Source organism: Manis javanica, chromosome 4 (assembly GCF_040802235.1).
Source record: "Manis javanica isolate MJ-LG chromosome 4, MJ_LKY, whole genome shotgun sequence".
Taxonomy (NCBI): domain Eukaryota; kingdom Metazoa; phylum Chordata; class Mammalia; order Pholidota; family Manidae; genus Manis; species Manis javanica.
Genome location: NC_133159.1, coordinates 171462685 through 171483689, shown reverse-complemented (window position 1 = coordinate 171483689; position 21005 = coordinate 171462685). Strand labels below are relative to the sequence as shown.

The 21005-nt window shown below is 34.6% G+C and overlaps 1 protein-coding gene across 13 annotated transcripts in view; it reads right to left on the bottom strand.

Moving 5' to 3' along the window:
* Positions 1 to 21005, bottom strand: part of CEP112 (centrosomal protein 112) — a 445347-nt gene that overhangs the window by 287865 nt on the left and 136477 nt on the right. For all 13 annotated transcript variants that reach the window (XR_012130844.1, XM_073235805.1, XM_073235810.1 and 10 more), the window contains one exon: positions 6335 to 6470. Coding sequence is in view for 12 of the 13 variants with exons in the window: in XM_073235805.1 (XP_073091906.1) it covers positions 6335 to 6470 (136 nt within the window). In the remaining variant the exon portion in view is untranslated. The remainder of the gene's footprint in view (positions 1 to 6334; positions 6471 to 21005) is intronic.

The window sequence follows — 21005 nt, the reverse complement described above, 5'->3', positions numbered from 1 at the left end:
TTGTTTCATTTCTGTAATCTCCTTCCTGGCATCTGTGATCTCCCTCTGGACTTCATCCCTTAGCTCTTGCATATTTCTCTGCATCTCCATCAGCCTGTTTATGATTTTTATTTTGAATTCTTTTTCAGGAAGACTGGTTAGATCTGTCTCCTTCTCTGGTGTTGTCTCTGTGATCTTGGTTTGCCTGTAATTTTGCCTTTTCATGGTGATAGAAATAGTTTGCAGAGCTGGGATGAGTGACGGTTGGAAGAACTTCCCTTCTTGTTGTTTTGTGACCTTCCTCTCCTGGGAGGACAGCGACCTCTAGTGGCTAGTGCTGGGCAGCTGTGCGCAGACGGGGCTTCTGATTCCTGCCTGGCTGCTATGGAGTTTATCTCTGCCTTTGCTGTGGGCGTGGCCTGACTTGGGCTGCTGCTCCAAATTTGTGGAGTTGCATTGGAGGGGGAGCGGCCGGGAGGCTATTTATCTCCGTAAGGGACCTCCGTGCTCCCTGCAGCCCAGGGGATTAGAATGCCCAGAGATCCCTGGATTCCCTACCTCTGGAGTAAGTGTCCCGCCCTGCCCCTTTAAAACTTCCAAAAAGCACCTGCCAAAACAAAACGACCACAAAAAAATAAAATAAAATAAAATAAAATAAAATAAAATAAAATAAAATAAAATAGAATAAAAATTTAAAAAATTTAAAAAAATAAAAAAAATTTTAAAATGGCTGCTTGTTTTTCTTTATTCTCTGGCACCAGCCTCAGACACCTGCTCACTGAACTTGCTGCCCTGTTTCCCTAGTATTGGGGTCCCTATCCCTTTAAGACTTCCAAAACGCACTCGCCAAGACAAAACAACAACAACAAAGAAAAATGGCTGCTCGCTTTTCTTTTGTTCTCTGGCACCAGCCTCTGATACCGGCTCGCCGGTCTTGCTGCCCTGTTTCCCTAGTATTGGGGTCCTTGTCCCTTTAAGACTTCCAAAAAGCACTCGTCACAACAAAACAACAAAAACAACAACAACAACAAAATGGCCACTCGTTTTTCTTTTGTCCTCTGGCGCCGGCCTCTGGTACCCACTCACCATTCTTGCTGCCCTGTTTCCCTAGTATCCAGGGCCCCGCATATGCACTGTGTCTGCACTCTGGTCTGGATGGATTGGGCTGGGTGTTCAGCAGTCCTGGGCTCCTTCTCCCTCCCGCTCAGACCTCTCTCCTCCCACCGGGAGCTGGGGGGAGGGGCACTCGGGTCCCGTCAGGCCAGGGCTTGTATCTTACCCCCTTTGCGAGGCGCTGGGTTCTCGCAGGTGTTGATGTGGTCTGGATGTTGTCCTGTGTCCTCTGGTCTTTATTCTAGGAGGAGTTGTCTTTGTTATATTTTCATAGATACATGTGGTTTTGGGAGGAGATTACCGCTGCTCTACTCACACCGCTATCCTGGCTCCACCAAGAATGTTTTTTAAGTCATGAATGGTGTTAAACTTTTTCAAATGCTTTTTCTGCCTCTGAGATGATCATATGGTTTTGTCCTTTATTGTGTATGATACTGAGTTTCCAATGTTAAGACAACCTTGGATTCCTAGGATCAATCCCATTTGGTCATGTGTATAATCATTTTTATAAGTTCCTAGACTTAGTTTGCTAAAAAAAATATCATTAAGGGTTTTTATGTCTACATTCATGACCTACATGGCTCTATAGTTTTCTTGCAATGTCTGTGGCTTTGCTATTAAAGTAATATTGGCCTTACTGAATGAACTAGGAAGTGATTCTAATAAGGAGTTCTAAAAGAACTGAAATAATTTTTTTTTTAATATTTGAAGGAATTCACCAGTGAAGCTTTCTGGTCATGGTATTTTTTTATACGGTTTTTAATTGCTTATTAAATATCTTTATATATAAGACAATGCAGATTTTCTCTTCTTCAGACAATTTTAATACTTTGCATCTTTCTAGGAGTTTGTTGGCATAAAGTTTTCAAAATATCACCTTATAATTCTTTCATTTTCCATAGGATCAGTAGCGGTGTCCTCTCCTCTTTCATCCCTAATTTGGTCATTTGCTTTTCCGCAGTTTTTTTTTTTCACCTATCAAGCTAAAGCATTGTCAGTTTTGTTGATCTTTTCAAAGACCCAAATTTTGACTTCATTGGTTATCTATATTTTTGTTTTCTACCTCTTTGTATTTTGCAAAAATATAAAAATATTTATTATTTCCTTTCTTCTAATTGCTTGGGAAGGATCTTGTATTACTTTTCACATTTCTAAAGATGACGTTTAGGTTGCTAAATCAACATAGATGTTTTGTATATAGATGTTTCAAGCTATAAACTTTTGTAAGTTCTGCTTTAGCTGCTCTCCATTAATTTTGATATGCTATATTCTTGCTTTAATTCAGTTCAAAATATTTTCTATTTTCCTTGTATCTTCTTCTACTCATGAGTTATTTTTAAGTGTTATTTGATTTCCAAATATGTGGGGATTTCCCAGATTTCTTATTGTTGTTTATTTCTAATTTATTATCATTGGGGTCAAAGAACACATCTTGTGTGATTTTAATCCTTTTTAAAATGTATTAAGAATTGTTTTGTGGCCAAGCATATGGTCTATCCTGGAGAATGTTCCATGAATGCCTGTAGACATTGGGTGGGGTGATTTAAATGCCACCCACATCTCAGACTCATTCCTGAGTGGCACAATCCAAACAGACCCAAAACAGCAGAGCAAAGGCTTTGGAACTTAACTCAAACTGGAATCCACCCACAGAAGATGAAGTAGGACTTTTTCTCTAAAAGGAAATGGGTTGATAATCTTCTAAAACAAAAAACTCAACATTATCTAGGACATTCTAACATTACCCAGATAATACACAACACACAATATGTACCCTTTTGCTTTGGGCTTCTTTCATTCAACAGGATTTTGAGACTCACCTGTGTTGTTGTGGGTATCAATAGTTCATTCCTTTTTATTGCTAGTAGTATTCCATTGTACATACTGCATTTTGATTGTCCTTTCAACTTCTGAGGAACACTTTGGCTGTTCAACTTTTGGGCTTTTGTGAATGATGCTGTCAACATTTGTGTATGTCTTTGTATGTCTTCATTTCTCTTCATTAAACACATAGGAATAGAATGACTGACATGGGTTATTATATGTTTAACTTTTTAGGATATTGGCAATTTTTCCCACCAGCAGTGTGTAAAGACTCCATTTGACCACCCACTTCTTTACCAACACTTGACATTTTCAATCAATCTTTATAATTGAACCATTCTAATGAGCATGTAATGGACTTTCATTTGATTTTAATTTCCCTGATGAATGATGATACTGACATCTTTTCATGTGTTTATTAGTCATTTGTTTATCTTCTTTGAGATGTCCAAATATTTTGCATATTTTTTAACTGGGTTGTTTTTTTATTACTGAGTTGTAAGATTTCTTTTACATTTTAGATAAACGTTCTTGAAAATATTTCCGAGTCTTTTCTCCCATTCTTTGCTTGCCTTACTTCCTCTTGTTTTTTAATGGTGTCGTCCAAAGAGCAAAGGTTTTTAATTTTGGTGAAGTCCAATGTAGCAACTGTAATTGAAATTTAATTTCTGGTTTTACTGTACTGTGGCAAAAATATGTGCTTCATGTATGTCATATTTAGAAATATACTGAGTGTTTCCATATGGTCTACTGAGTTTATAACTATTCCATGGGAGTAGGAATTTAATGTGACATAATCAAAGGGTAGAAAGTAGAAATATAAGCTGTTTGAGAAACTTTATTTAGGCCTCCTATTTGTTTGATTTCTTTCCCCCTTAATCTGTCAAAGATGAAGGAAAATATATTAAAGCACTTTATGACTATTGATGTCAATTTCTCCATGTATCCCTAGTACCTTTTCATATTTGATCAACTATTCTTACCTTCAGCATGAAAAATATAACCCTCTGTCCAGTTTATTGACTCGTACTGATGTTAATTTGTATGATATTATAGTCTTTCTTTTTTTCTGAATACAAGTGATATATTTTATCCTATTTTTAATAAAATTTGTATGTAATTTTTACTTGTCTTTTGTAAACAGGACGTAAGTGGATTTAAATCAGCTAATCAATACCTTTTTTAAACTAGAAAAATTTAACCTCTTAATATTTATTGTTACAGTTACATATTCTGTCTTATTTTGGACGTTTTGTTCTGTTTCTGCTTTTGTTCCTTTGGCAATATCCTTTCAAGTTTTGCTTTTATTTCTCAAGACTTTTATGTGAATGTAACATCTTGTTAATTTTATTAATGCCTTTGATTACATATTTCAAAATTATTTAAACATACAGTTCCCTCATCTTAAAATCCTTGCGTGTCCTTTCTTCAGGGCGTGCTGCTCCTTTCACCAGCTCACTATCCACCTACATCTTGATCTTTGTTAATGTGATCCAGGGATTTAGATTTGAGTTGTTGTTATTAAATTTCTATTTTCTTTTTTATATAATATTTATATTACATATATATTTATATTCCATTATATTCTTTTTCAAGAATCCATAAACATTAGCATTTATCTTGTAGGCATATTTGTAACAATAAGCTAATTTGTTTTTACTTTGTTGGAGTCCATTGTTCTCTACTCATCCTTTCATCATGATGTTCCCCATGGGTGGATATCTTTTGCTTCATCTCTGGATTGATGTGTTCACATAATTATTTCCAGAAAAGAAATAAGTGGTGTACATAATGTAAGTTATTATTCAGAAAATGGTTTTCTATTGATTTTGCAAGTGAAAAACTCCTTGGTTGTATATAAAATTGAGTCACAACTTCCTCTTTCAAAACTCTGAAGCACTGCTCCATTATTTTTTCTAATTTCTTTGCTAGTTTTATCCTTACAGAAACATAATTAGTTTACAAAAAGGCTGTATCAAAATTAGCCATACAATTGGGTCAGGGATCCAGAATGAGAAAGGGATAGTAGCCCTGGCAGAGGACACCCACTTCCACCTGAAGAGCCTTAAGGAAGAAGTGTCCCCTAGCAGCCAAGAAGCAGAGCCCTGTCGGAGAGGGCTCAGCCTGCAGGCTCATCCTGCTCCAGGCAGAGCATGTGAAGGGAAGGGGCTGCGCTGTCCATTTCTGGCGTGCCTGCTCCGGGCTCCTCCTACATCACTGGGTGGGCACTGATCAGCAACCATGTCTTGTGTTTTTCATGTTCCATAAATAGTGTTTCATGAATCAACAGTTGACACTATATACAGATATAGAAAACTAAATATAAAAGAGCAAACATAAAATCTGTAATAGTTATCTTTTTAAAACATAGATATGCAGAAAATATTATATATGCATTATAACATATATGCATATAAATATCTGTGAACATTATAAATGCATATAAAAGTATAAAACAGACTAAAATAATACACAGTAAATTAATTATAGTGGTTTTCCCACAGGTAGAGAGGAGAGAATAAGGTAATTAGACATGAATAACAAAGCAAACTAAAACTTCATCTGGAATGTGTTAGTGTAAATAAACAGTGTTAACAACTGTTGATTCATGATGGGTGCCTAGGTGTTTTTTCCCTTTATTCTTTTACAATTTTTTTCTCTCAAAACTAAAAACATACCACTTAACTTGTACAGGAACTGGAGACTGCCTCAGTCCTCCTGAAATACCAGCTAAAAATACTTTGTTACAACTGATCAATGAAATACTATTTATGGAACATGAACAAACACAGACATGGTTAACTTGAACTTTTACTCTACAGAAAGTGGTCATGGGACTTTATTTGTAGGTCGATCCACACTCCCAATGCGAATATGACCACTCTTACCTCTGTTACATTTGTAGATGTGACTTTAAAGTGATTATTCTGGCATTGCTTTAAGGGTGAATCAAGGAATCCTGCAGGAGGAGAGAGGACCCATCTGGTTGTCGGCACAGCTCCAGGCGGCTCTCCACCCTTTTCCCTCCCCTCACTGCCATCAGGGATTTGCTGATCAGTGCCCACCCAGTGATGTAGGAGGAGCCTGGAGCAGGCACGCCAGAAATGGACAGCGCAGCCCCTTCCCTTCACATGCTCTGCCTGGAGCAGGGTGAGCCTGCAGACTGAGCCCTCTCCGACAGGGCTCTGCTTCTTGGCTGCTAGGGGACACTTCTTCCTTAAGGCTCTTCAGGTGGAAGTGGTGTCCTTCTCCACCAGGGCTACTATCCCTTTCTCATTCTGGATCCGTGGTCCAACTATATGGCTAATTTTGATAAAGCTTTTTTGTAAAGTAATTATGTTTCTGTCATACTTACGATCAGAATGTACCTTCACTGAGAGAGTGGCTTTCAAAAAGAATGGAATGGTGACCTACTCACCTGCTCTTTCATTTCAGCATAGACTTTCTCGGAGTTCAGTTCCACCTGCCGCTTAAATTCTTCCAGGGCAGCATCTGCCTGCTGGGCCTGCAACCTCTGAACTTCAGTCACACGAGTTAGCTGCTCCTCTTTTTCTCTGGAAAAGTTCAGAAAAGCTTCAGAGTTAAAACATAAAATAAAATAACTAAGATTGAATGAAAGTGCAAGAAAATCCTCTCTAAAATAAAACCCAGATTTCAATCATTTGACTCAAATTCTATAAACTTCCCTCTAAAGAGTTGACAATAGAATAATCTGTCTCAGGACAAAAAGGGTATTTTGTTCTCCATGTATTTCCACCAACTGATACATGGATAAATTAAATGTAGTATACTCACACAATGGAATATAATATTATTCATCCTTAAAAAAGAATGAGGTTCTGATATATGCTAGCATTATGTTTTCATGGCTGATCCTCAAAAACATAATGCTAAGTACAATAGCCAGTTATAGGTCATGTGTTGTGTGACTCCATTTATATGAAATATCCAGAATAGATAAATCCATGAAGATAGAAAGTAGATAAGTAGTTTCCAGGGGATGGGAGGCCATGGGGATGAGGAGTGACTGCTAATGCATATAGGAGATCTTTTTTGGTGATGAGAATGTTCTAGAATTAGTGATGACAAATGCACATTCTTGTGATTATACTAAAATCTGCTGTATTGTAGACTTTGAAAGAATTTTATAACATGTGAATTATATCTCAATTTTTGCAAAAACTAACCTACCAGTGGAAATATCTCTATTATGCATGTCTAGCAGCAATTAGACACCCTGTTGGGTGATAGCTGCAACAGAGCAACAAGATGGCCTGAAATTATTCTACCATCCTCTAGTAAACTTGCTTAAAAGAACTGAAAACCATCTCATTTCTTTATTCCTTGAGCTGAAATCATACAGCTAAAAGGGTACAACAAAACAAATCTTTATGAATTGATAGAAGAAAAAAACTAAAGGCTTTAGGTTATAAATGCACAATAGTTAATAATGGCTAATATTGACTCCTAAGTGCTGGGCACCATACAAAATATTTTTATATATGTTCTTTCACTTACTCTTACAGGAAATTTATATAAGTATTATTACATTCCTAGTTTCACAGTACAGGAAACTGGGGCTTAGAGAATATTTCTAAGGCTACACTTTTGTAATAGGTTAAGCCAGGATTCCAGTCCTGGTAGACTGCTTCCAGAGCTCACACTGTCGGCTACTCTGCGGTGCTGCTGTCCTGATTTTCCACATGTCATACTCTATGATCTGAATGCGTTAAACCATACTTCTCCTGCCCTAAATGAGATTAGCACTTACAAAAAAGGCTCCAGAGATCCCTTGACCCTTCTACCATGCGCGGGCATGTCAAGAAAGTGCTAGCTATGAGCGAGGAAGAAAGCCCTCCCCAGAATACAGCCATTCCCAGTGGCTTGACCTTGGACTTCCCAGCCTTCAGAACTATGAGAAATTTCTGTTGTTTATAAGTTACCCAGCCTGTGGTGCTTTGTTACACAGCCCAGACAGACTGAGACATCATGAGATTAACTTGGCTCACCTTCCCTAAATAGGAAAGCTTACACATATTTAAAACATTATCTTATTAACAGTAATACTGAAGAATGGGGGATAGGGTAATTTAACTCACACAAATCAAATTTTAGAGTGTGGGATTCACATATGAATCAAGTATAAAAATCAAATGAATAATCATATCTGACTTTTTTGTTTATAGTTCATCAATCAATAGTTCACAATGCATAATCAAAACAGAAACAGTTTCTGTGATATGACTGCCCTTGCATTGTTCATCATGTAAGAACTTGTTCCCTATGTAAGAATTTGTTCGTTATGCTTCAGAAGATTGGAGACCATTGAGAGTTAGGCTTGGGGTTGTTTAATGATTGTGCATTGAGTCCCCTATGCAGAATTTTATTGTTGTTAACAACCATTTGATCAATAAATATGAGAGGTGCCCTCTCAGTACCACTCTTGAGCGGTTAAGCCTTGAGTCCCCTGGCTGGTCCTTTCAGATCTTCAATATCTCATCGCATCCCCTCCCTTATCTGCGGGTCAGAGGCAGCGAGGGACCAACATTAGAGAAACATCATGGTGGGGAGAAAAGACTTTTCCTAAACAGCAATGTCGCTGTTTCTTAAGATGTGGACAAGAAGTAACGAGCTTTCTGGAGTTACTCAGACCTGATTTTAAAAGTCCCTCTAAGACACTTGGTAATTTCTAGGCTTTCTAATAAGAACATATATGTAATATAAAATACCTAAATACTGAAATTGCTTCAAAAATTTTTAATGTAAACACTTTGAATTTAATTGAGCAACAATTTTCTTTATATCATCTCATTCTTACTAACTAAGTTTAGTTCATTTACTTTATTAGTAACTTATGACCACATTTAAATTAAAGTCATAAACTTCAGTCATTATCAGCTTTGGAGACATATTTAAAATTTTTTAAAATAAAACCTTGTGTAATAAGATGCATTGCTTTTAATCAGTAGTTCCCATCCTGACTTATAACAGCAAACATTTTTATATTAAATATCAGGCAGGGGGAAATGTGTTAAATCTTCCAACCAGTTTCCAGTCCTACCACACCTGCTGAGATAATTTGGGAGTAAAGCTAAAAATCAAAGGAAGTCTTGCTCAATGTAAAACAATGTTCCTGTCTATTTAAAGCATGACATATACACTGAGTTCCACTAATATTTAAGAATTTTCTATCTTAATATAAATAAAATACTTGGTCTTAAATAAAGAGATCATATTCATTTAAATGAGAAATGCATTTTAGTTTTTCTCAAAGTAAAAAAGTAGAAGTGAAACTTCCAGTGTTTGGAAAATGGAAAGATCTGCTCCTAACATAAGAACCATATTCCCTTTACCACAGTTTCAAATAGTGTGTCCTGTAAGAGGCAAAAACAGATAAATAAATAAATAAATAAATAAATAAAGTGGCTTTGAAGATTATTTTTTTCCATGGAAAAAGTTGTGCGGCCAAGTATAAATGCATCACTCAAATGCCTTAAAGTGGGGCCTCCGTGAAGATAAAAAGGTGGGAAGAAAATTTCTTTTTTAGCTCTGATTTATTTATAAAATGCGGTAAACTTTCCTCATCTCAGCATAAAAAGCATAAAGAAAAAAGAAGCTGTGTTCTTCTACAACCACAAGCCAGCTCAGATTAAAGGATGTTCTGAAGTACATGATTATTCCAAAAAGGCAATAAAATGTAGGAGACTAATGGACTACAATTTAGTATTTCTTGAGCTTCACAAGCTAACATTTATATGTACAGGCTAACCTTAATTTGAAAATCTTCCCTTTGTGCTTTCTGTACCAGCATTTCTGATAATGATGGCCATGATCCAACTTGTATTTATAAGGCTTCACATTACAGAATACTTCATTTGCTGCCAGCTTGGCATCTCTACTGGAAACTCCAAGAAAAACAAAAAACTTCAAACAAATCTGAGAAACAGCTAGAAGAGTCTCATTCCCTTTCCAGCTGGGCTGGAAAACAAGACTTCCAAGCAACTATATCATATATGTTCATGGCTGCTTATTGGTATGCTTAAATTGATTAGAGTCAGTCAGTCAAAAACATTAAGATACAATTATAATTTAAAAGGAACTAAAAATAATACCTTGCACTAAGCATGATGGATAAACTTCTTTGGCCTCTCCCTCTTCTTCATATGACTGCTAAAACTTGTGGTCTCTGCTAAATTCTCATGAAAAATGGTGAACACTCTGGACAGTTAAACATTTGGTACTTTAAGAGCCAGAAAGGAACACCTAGTAAAATGGAAATTAGTATTGTTCTTAATATTGGAAAGATGACAATACTCCTCAAATTGGTCTACAGATTCAATACAATCCCTGTCAAAATCTCAGGTGCCATTTTGCAGAAATTGACAAGCTGACCCTAAAATTCATATGAAAATGCAAGGAACCCAAAAATAGGCAAAACAATCTTGCAAAAAGAAGAACAAAGTGGGAGGACTCACATTTTCTGATTTCAAAACTTACTACATAGCTAAAGTAATCAAAACAGTGTGCTACTGGCAAAAGGATGGACATATCAATCAATGGAATAGGATTAAGAACCCAGAAATAAACCCTATGTCAATTATCAGCAGATTTTCAGCAAGGATGCCAAGCAACTCAATGGGGAAAGAATAATCTTTACAAGAAATGGTGGAGGGACAAATGGATATCCACAGGCAAAAGAATAAAGCTGGATTCCTTCTTGATATTATACACAAAATTTAACTCAAGATGAGTCACAGACCTAAATATGAAAGCTGAAAGCATAGAACTATTAGAAGTAAACAAAGGAGTAAATCTTTGTGATCTTGAGTTAAGCACAGTCTTCTTAGATATAACACCAAAAGCATAAACAAGAAAATGAAACACAGCTAAGTGAACTTCAGCAAGTTAAAAAACTCCTGCTGCTAGGGTTATCACCGAAAGTGAGAAGAACACCCACAGAATGGGAGAAAATGTTTTCAGATCACATATCTGAAAAGAGACTTGTATCAAGACTATATAAAGAACTCTTACCAATCAAAAATAAGAAGATAAATAACACAATGTAAAAACAGATGAAGAACTGAATAGACATTTCCCCAATCATTGGCCAATAAGCACAAGAAAGGATTCTCAATGTCATTACTCAAGAAGATGCAAATCAAAACCACAATGGATACCATTATACACCTGATAGTATGGTGTAATCAAAAGACAGCTAATACTAAGTGTTGTTTGTTTTCCATTTACCCTGCTTGGGCTTTGCTGAGTTTCTTGAATCAATATAATTACATCTTTCATAAAAACTGGAAAATTTTTGGCTGTTATTTATTCAAATATTTTTTTCTCTATTACTCTCTTCTCTCTACTTTGGTAAGTCAAATATATTTTATACATCGTTATTTTCCCCTAAAGCTCATTTTTTTGGTACATTTTCTCCTTTTCCTCACATTGGCTAATTTCTACTGATTCATCTTCATGTTTGTTGAATCTTCTTGTCATTTCCATTCTGTTATGTTCAGCCCATATTAAATTTCAAGTGCATTTTCACTGTTTTTCTGTTAAGATTTCCTAGCTTTTCTTTCATTACTACCAATTTTTCTTAAGATTCTGGAGCATAATCATAATAGCTACTTTACAAATTTTATCTGCTAATTTTAGCATCTAATTCATCCTGGGGTGGTCCCCATTGATTGTATTTACTCTTGAGAATAAATAGATCATATTACCCTGTCCCCAGGGTAATTTCTTCATATGCCAAGTAATTTTAGCTTGTATCTTTATGAGTGACATTTTGTAGATAGTCTGGATTCTATTACTTTCCTCTAAATAGTATTGATTGTTACATTTAATTATTTGTTTTTAGATGGCAGTTATAACTTGAGTGAATCAAACTATAAATTCTGTCTCCCCTTGAGAGACAGAGGCTCATATATAAATTCAGTTCTTTCAGCCTTAGTTGGACTGTTGGGAATTTTCTCTAAGCATGTATGTTTCAGGGATCAGTTAGAAATATGGATCAAGATTAGACAACGAACTTAGGCTCCCATTCTCTGGCTCACTTATTTCCTAGGTGTCTCTTCACTTTAGTTTGCCAGTGGCTGTGGTTGCCCCATTCTTTCATCTGGTTCTTCAAGCACTAAGACCACAGGTAGATGGAAGGTTCTAGAATTTGGGTAGATGACATTCTAGCTGTCCCACATGGCACCAAATGTAGCCAGATAAACGCTGTAAAAATGGGAAACTCACCTTTCTTTCTTCCAAGTGTGTACTCCTTTCTACTATCACTTCATGCTTATTCATTCTCTAGGACCTTCAGGTAGCAGAATTTTACATTTTGTACAGAGTTTATGTTTTAGGGAGGATTAGACTGATAGAAACTTACTCAGCTATAATATAAGCTGGAATATCCCTCCTTGTTGTTTTGACTGGCATACTACTGTTCATTCTTCAGGGGCTCAAATGCCAGCTCTTCAGATAGAGTTGCTAGCTGTCTTTTGGCCTTGTTAGCACTTTTTATATACTGCTATTACAGCATTTTATATACAGTATAACAATTGTTAATTTATATACTTATTATTTCCAGGATAATCAAATATCTTTGAGGCCAGGGGAATACAGGATGTGGGAACATACTGGTATCTTTCCCATATTTGTATTACATAGCTTTAGCATATTACATGTATAGAGTTATTCAATATTCATTTGTCAGATGTATATTACATCATCTAGATGAAACCAAAGCAAAACCATGGAACAGAACAAATCCCTCAACATCAGCACTATTGACATTTCAGGCCAGAAAATTGTTGTGGGAACCTGTTCTGTGCATTGTGATATGTTTAGGTTAAATTCTGTTACAGTCTTTAAGCATTTAAAATTTTTGTGTTTCCTCACTTGATTCCCTCTTAGTAATGTCACCAGGTTAAAGAACAACCTAAAAAGCCAAATTATTTTCCTCAAAGGGAATATTTACATCCAACAGCAGCAAATCTGAGTGAGACAGACCCAGGGTGCAAGCGCCTACAAACCCTCTCCTTGCTGAAGATGTATCTGCCCAAGTGAGCAAACTCCAAGTTTGGTTAAGTGCAAAGAATCAGTACGGTTATGAACCAAAGCTTCTGCATACCAATGACTGCTAAGACTTGCAAAAAAGAAAGGAGGGACCAAAGGAAGTTTTATTTATTTCCTAAGGTAAATTTATGACATAGGAAGCCAACATAGAAAAGACATGTGCAATGGGTCACAAGAAATGAGGTGTCATTAAAAACTTTGGGGAGCCCCAGAGATTACCAAGCACCGAAAAAGAAGGCCAGTTCACAGCCAAGGTGCATTTTTGTGAAAAAGCTTAAAGATCTTATAAGGAAACAACGCTGCCAAACATTTCCGCACTGCTCATATCAAAGGCATATTCCACAGTTCTCAAACATGGTGTGGGTGTTCATGGTGTTCAATTCAAAATATACAAGGACAAAGTGCTATCCTGAGTCAGAGTAGGTTGTATATAAGATAGTCATATAATCACTGAAACTTAAAAAGCTAAATATAAATACATCTTTTGAAATATATTGGAAAATAAAAAAGAGTGTTCTTAAAGATAAATAAAAAACTATATTTAAAACTATATTTAACTACATTAAAATGGCCACAGCAAAACTGAGATTTTCTTAATTTTTTCTCCTAAAAGAACAATGTTTTGAGCTTATAATAGACTTATTCACCCTTTTATTGACTCATTCAACAAACATTTGGTTAAGACCTACTACATGTTAGCAACCAACTGATACTAAGGAATGAAGCTATATGAGAAACCCTTCTAAGAGAACTCCATTAAGGGGAAAAAAGTACATACAAATTAAATACTACAACCAGTTTGAACAAAGTGTCTTGAAAAAACAGGAGAGGTTTCAGAGCGATTTCATTCCACTCCATTCAGTGGAAGAGACTGATCTGTAGGAAGCAGACGTCTGCTGTAGGAGTCTCAGAATCAGCACAACTTTCTCAGAAGCCCCTGAGCAGTGAGCACACTTATGCAACTTGCTATACGCAACAATAAAGGGAGAACAAAGCCCGCAGTTCTCAGTGTCACAGGCAGAAGAAGCTGAACTACAAGTCAGGACAGCATTGATAAGCCACAGGGAGACACGCAGTAAGGCTCAGCGAAACCATGATGATCCAGTACTGAACCAGCTAGACTTTTCTCTTGCTACTACAAGAAAAGCTCCACAAAGGTGTGGTAAGAGCGCAGGAAGCCCCAAGGAACTCTCCCCATTATGTGTCAGGCAAGGTCCTTTGACAAAGACCTTGTATTGTCAATGACTTAGGCTCACCCACAGAGCTGCGCCCCCAGGGTTAAACTCCAGTCTTGAGGACCATAGTTAGTTGAATCATGTCAGTTATAAATAAGAATGAGGAATCTTCTTCAACTGTTCAAGGGTCTCTTAAGAAGATATGGTTTCAGCTAGGAGGTCTGTGAAGCCTTTGAAGTCAACTGGATTTGAATCATGATTCCAAAGATCTGATCCTGGCATTAACCTCCTAGCCTATATTCTCAGTAACTTAGCTGTGTTCTAGGAGAGCAGGCAAGGATAATGGCAAGTTTCGAGATCTGCTCAAATGCTGCAGAAAACTTACAAGCATAAGAAATTGTTCTTATCTTGTAGAAAGTCCAATCTGATTAAAGGTAGAGGAAAATGCAAGTAAAAAAAATCAAATGAAAATGCAATATCCTATATATATGTTTTGTGAAAAATCCTAAGTGCTACAGAAATACAAAAAATTGAAAGAGGCAGGAGATGGGAAGATTTATGGGTAAAGTATAAAATAAAGCACTTTTATACTTTATTAAAATAAAGTAAATGTAATGTGTGAACAGTTCTAAGGTTACATAACAATTATGTGCTAAATCAACTTCTGTCTGAGTCTAAAAAAACTCAGCAAATAGAAAATTGAAATTTTTATGTGAAAATAAAAAACCCTTGAGAATATGATAAAACAGCTACAGTTTTTATCAAAGAAAAATTCCTTTAAAATTTTTAAACTCTGGTCTTCAAAATAAATCCCAAATATAATGTTGTTTCTTTTTATGCTTTCTATATTCAAGAAAGTACTGGTTTAAAGTTCCATATATAAAGTACACATCATACATGCAAAGCTACATACATATCCACCAATATATCTTCTTTTGGAGGCAGGAGTATATCAGTAAATAATAAGGAAAAAAATGTTCATCTTATAAAATGACAAAGCCTAAATATTTTGAAATAGGTGCAGGCCCACTCCTCGTTACTGGGGAGAGGAAAAAGCCAGTGTGAAGTCATTCAAGCAGAATAATAAGTAAACCAAAGCCAGATCAAAGGAATAAAGAAGAAAGGCTGAAATGTGAAGCTGAAATATTTATTTCCTTCAAAACACCATCCATGCCTTGTCCCTGGGCAGTTCAACATTTCAAAGTAGCTAGAAAATATTCTCACTTACATTCATCACTATGCAAAAATAGATCAAATTTTAAGTAGAAAAATTTTCTCTTTATTTACCAAATATAATATAATATTTATTATGGAGAAGTTTTTTCTGCTTATCATAAATGATTTCTGAATTATGTGAAATATGTTTTAAAGTCATAGTAGATATTTTCCAGCACTTTCAGTGAATGATCCTGTTACACAGTATAATGCTTACAGTGTAACCATAATTTTAAATGTTTTTGCAAATGATGAAGTGGAGAGAATGTTTATGGAGTGCTTTCTATGAACATTACAGAAGTTCATATATTATTTCATTTCACTTCAATAACTATAAAAAGTTATTATTTAGTTTATTTTCACAAATGAAAACAATGAGGTTTAGAACTTAAATTTACCCAAGCTTACTTAGTAAATGGCAGAACAAGAAATTAAACCAGCCCATCTGACTTGAACATCCAAAGTCATTCCACTACATCATGCTATTTCTTTTTCTTTAAATCTATACATACATGTGTGTGTGTGTGTGTATTACTGAATCACTGTTTGATATTAATTGATTGAACTTACCAAGTAGATCCTTACTAATTTATCCTTATATAACATTAATATTTGCATATCAAATCACTTTCAGAACATTTGAAAGCTAAAATGTCCATCAGGCATTTACTTAACACATATTGTATACCAGGATATGTGCTTAGAGGTAGAAATACAAAAATCATCAAGATATTGTCCTTGCTAAAAATCTATACAATGATATAAACACAATACTATAAGCAAACAAGGACCTAGAGTACAGTAGAAAAGCTTCATTTAGGCATGTCATTTTGGTAAGATCATTACTAAGAATGTTTAATATATATATATAAAACAAGTATATAATCTGTTAACTATATGTATATAAAATCATACATATTTGTAAAAGACATGTTTAGAAAACATTTTGTTTTCCTCTTTACCATCACACTTTCAATGAAAAAAGCAAGTCTCCATCAGAAAAATTTAATTTATTTCAAGAGGAAGATGAATATGGGGGCAAGAGATTTCTAAATATAAGATTAAAGTTTTCTTTGTGCTATAATAAAATTGACAGCCATTTATACTAATAAATACATAATATAGAAGCTGGATATATATTGATTTTAAGATACCAATCTTTATTTAAAAACATGTATCATCCATGTTTCACTATTTCTTCCCACCTCATACTAAAATTTTCCAAAGTCTCTAGTGATTATGTTATATGTGCTTAATAATAAATTCAGTCATCTATTAATCTGCTACCAAGTGGTATTCATTAATTCATTTACCATCAATGTGTCAAGTCCCCATTATGTGCCAGGCACATGGCTAGATGTTGAAAAAACATCTAGCAGTTCCTGCACTAAGGAAGCTTTCAGTCTAGCAAAGAAAAAGAACATTGAATAATATTAACAAGAACAAGGAATATTCAGTTCAATGAACAAAGGAGAAATATAAGGTATTAAGGGCTTGTGTAATGGGAGAACCTTACCTGGGAATTAGGATGTAAGAAAGTGATGTTAAAGTTAACTGAAGGATGAGAAAGCTTAGGAAAAAGAAAGTACAGGATACGGGCATTCAGCATAAAGATAACAAATGGAGAAGCTGTGAAAGGGGAAAGACTGGTTAATTCAGGGAAGAGAAGAGGGCCCAATATGACTAAAATACAGAGAACATAAAGAAATGAGCTTGTGATGAGGCTGAGAATTGCCTTTTCATACTCAAATTTTCAAGGCAGAATTTGTATAGTTTTGTAGAAAAACTACAGTGTATAAAATGAAATACATAATGGAAGGGATTAAAGTCAGATTATACATTGCTAGAGAAAGGACTGGTGAACTTGAAGACATAGCCATGGAAACTAACCAAAACAAAGCATAGGAAGAAAAAGAGAACAATAAAAAAGAAACAAAGCATCAGTGACAGCTTTCAGCAACCTTATATATATGTACTTAGAGTCCCTAAAGGAAAAGACAGAAAGATGAGGACAGAAACATACTTGAAGTAATAATAGCCAAATGCTTTTCAAATTTAATTAAAAATTATAAATTTACAGATCCAAAAATTAAAAGAACAAGAAAAATCAAGAAACCTACATCAAGGCACATCATAATTCACCCCAAAACCAATGATGAAGAAAAAAACAGTCTTGAAAGCAGCTGGAAAAAAGTCATGTTACAGAAGAACAAAAATGAGCACGTTAGCAGACTTCCTGGTAAAAACACTACAAAGAGGAGGACAGTGAAGCAACATCTTAAAATTATTGAAAGAAAAAACTCAACTTAGAATTCCTTACCCAGTGAAAATATCTTTCAAAACAAAAGACAAAATAAAGACTTTTCAGACATACAAATGATAGAATAATTCATCAGAAGGAGACCAGCAGTAAAAAAATTAAAATACAAAAAAAGGAAGTCCTTCAGGCTGAAGGATAATGACATGAGAAAGATACAGATGCACAGAGGGATGGAGACCATGAGGAATGGTAACTACGTAGGTAAAACAGAAGACATTTTTATATTCTTAAAAATAGTTCATTATTTGAAAAAAACATAAAACAATGTAGCGTTCAGTTTATAGCTTGTAAGAGTAAAATGTATGCCAAGAATAACACAAAGGTCAGAGAAAGTAAAACAGCAATAAACAACTTAAAGATTCTTATACACTTGAGGATAGATTATGACAACTTAAAAATTTAGACTCTAAACTCTAAAGCAGCCACTAAAATCACAAAGCCATTAGAGCTAACAGGCCAATAAAGAAAATGAAAGGATTCATTTAAAAATATTCAATCCAAAAAAAGGCAGAAAGAAATAAAAAAGGAAACAATGGATGGATAGGTAAGACAAACAGAAACAAATAGGAACAGGCTACATGTCAAATTAACCATGTCATTAGTCACATTAAAAAAGTGCTCTAAATATCTCAAATAAAAGGCAGTGATTGTCAAACTTGTTGAAAAAGCAAGAGGTAACTACATGCTATCAATAAAAAAATGCTTTAAAACTTGAGAGGCAAAGAAGTTAAAAGTGAGCTTATTAGTATTTAAAAAGATGTACTGTACTACACTAATCAAAAGAAAGCTTCAATGGTTATTTTTAATATCAGCCCAAGTAGATTTCAGAGCAAAGAATACTGCCAATAATAAAGAAGTTCATTTCATAACAATTAAGCTGTCAATTTATAAACAAGACACAACCTTCAAAAATAAGTAAAAATTTATAGAACTGCAAGGATAAATAAACTGCACAATTATAGAGATTTCAATAATCCTTTCAACCAATAACTGATAAGACAAGCAGATAGATGAGGATAAACAGAATCTGAGTAACACTATCAACCAACGTGACCTAACTGACACTTAGAAAACATTCCACCCAATCACAGCAGTATACATATTAATTTGAGTGCATGGAACACTTATCAAAATATTATGGAACATAAAACAATTCTCAATATTTTTAAATGATTCAAGTCATACAATGTATACTCTCTGATCACAGTGGAATTAAACTAAAAATCTGTGAAAGAAAGAAACTAAAATAACTGGGAACTAAATAATGCTCCTCTAACCCGTGGCCAAATACAAAATAAAATGAGAAATTAGAAAATACTTTGAATCTATGAAAATGAATACAAAACATCAAAATTAGAGAGATGCTGCTAAAGCTATACTTGGAATAAACTTTGCAGAATTAAACACCTATGTTAGAAAATCACAAACAGGTTTCAAATTAATGGCATCAGCTTTTATTTTAATACACTAGAAAAAGAAAAGCGAATTCAACACAAAATAAGTTAAAAAAAGAAATAATAAAAATCAGAACAAAAAGTAATAAAACAGAAGCACAAAACATTAGACAAATATCAATTAAACCAAAAGCTGTTCTTGAAGAAGATCAATAGAATCTCTAGATAGACTGATCAGGAAAAAGAGACAATACAAATTAACAATATTACAGTTGAGAGAGGTAACATCACTACAGATTATACACCTATGAAAAGGACAAGAAGGCAGTATTATGAAAAGAAAAAAGAATTTCAAGCCATACTTCAGCACATATAAAAAACTGACTTTAAACATTTATCATAGACCTAAATGTAAAACTGAAAACTATGAAACTTCCAGGAGAAAAGCTTTCTGACCTAGGGTTAAGGAAAGATTTCTTGTGACTGAAAGCACAATCCATAAATGAACAAATAAATAAATTGGACAAATCAAAATTAAAAACACCTGCTCTTTGAAAGAAACCATTAAAAGAATGAAAAAGAAAGCCACACACTGGAGAAAATATTTTCTATTCCTTAGAGGACTTCAGCCAATATATTTAAAAATTTTCAAAACTCAGTAGTAAGGAAACAACCAACCTAGTTAAAAAATAGGCTAAAAACTTGAACAGACACTCACCTAATACCTATGGCAAAAGAGGACATGAAAAGTTTTTCAATATTAGTCACCAGGGAAATGCAAATTAAAACCACAATGGTACATAACTTCTAGAATTGTGAAAATAAAAACACTGACCATATTAAGCTTTGGCAAAATGTGCAGGAACTAGAAATGTAAAACAGCACAACCACTTTGGAGCATAGTTTGACAGTTTCCTAAAGAGCTAGACATACACCTATCATAGACATTTGACTTTCAGATTTTTATGCAAGAGTACAAAAAGAAAACGTCTACACAGAGACTTGGACACTAGTGTTCACAGAAGCATTATCTGTCATAGTGCAAAACTGAGAGTATGAATGTCATCAATAAACCATGGTATATCCATACAACAGAATATCAGTCAACAATAAAAAGGAATAAACTACTGATATGCAGTACATCGGTGAATCTTAAAATAATTATGTCAAGGGAAAGAAGTGAGACCAAAAAGTACACATACTATATGCTTCCATTTATTTATAATTCTAGAAATTAAAAATAGTGACAGGAAGGAGACTGGTAATTGCCTGACTGTGGAGAAGGCAGAAAAGGGTGGGCAGGAGAGATTACTTAGGGGCATGAAGGGAAGTTTTGGGAACAATTATATGCTCACATAGACATCTTTTTTGTGTTGGTAGCTTCATAAGTATATGTATATGTCAAAAGGTGAAACTGTACACTTTAAATATGTGAAATTTATTGTATTCAATTATAATTCAATAAGCTATTAAAATGGCCCTTAAGCATATTAGAATATATTTACTCTCACTTATTATAAGAGAACAGCAAGTTAAAACTATACTGAGATACTGCTATTTAATACCATCAGATTTACAGAAATTTAAAAAATTTAACACATTTTACTTGGGAGACTGTGGGTCAAAGGTCACTCTAATATGTAGCCAGTAGAAATTCAATCAGTACAACCTTCATAGAGGGAAATTTAACAATATATACATATATGCTTATCATCTGACCCAGCATTTCCATTCCTAAAAACTACTCTGAATATATATTTCAAATAATATAAAAATATGTATCTACTAGGTTATCCGCATAGCAGAATGATTTGTAATTGCAAATATTGGAAACAACCTGTATGCCCATAGGTAGGACAGCTGTTGGATAAACTACACCTCATCCACAGAATAGCATAGTCTGCTGCTGTGAAA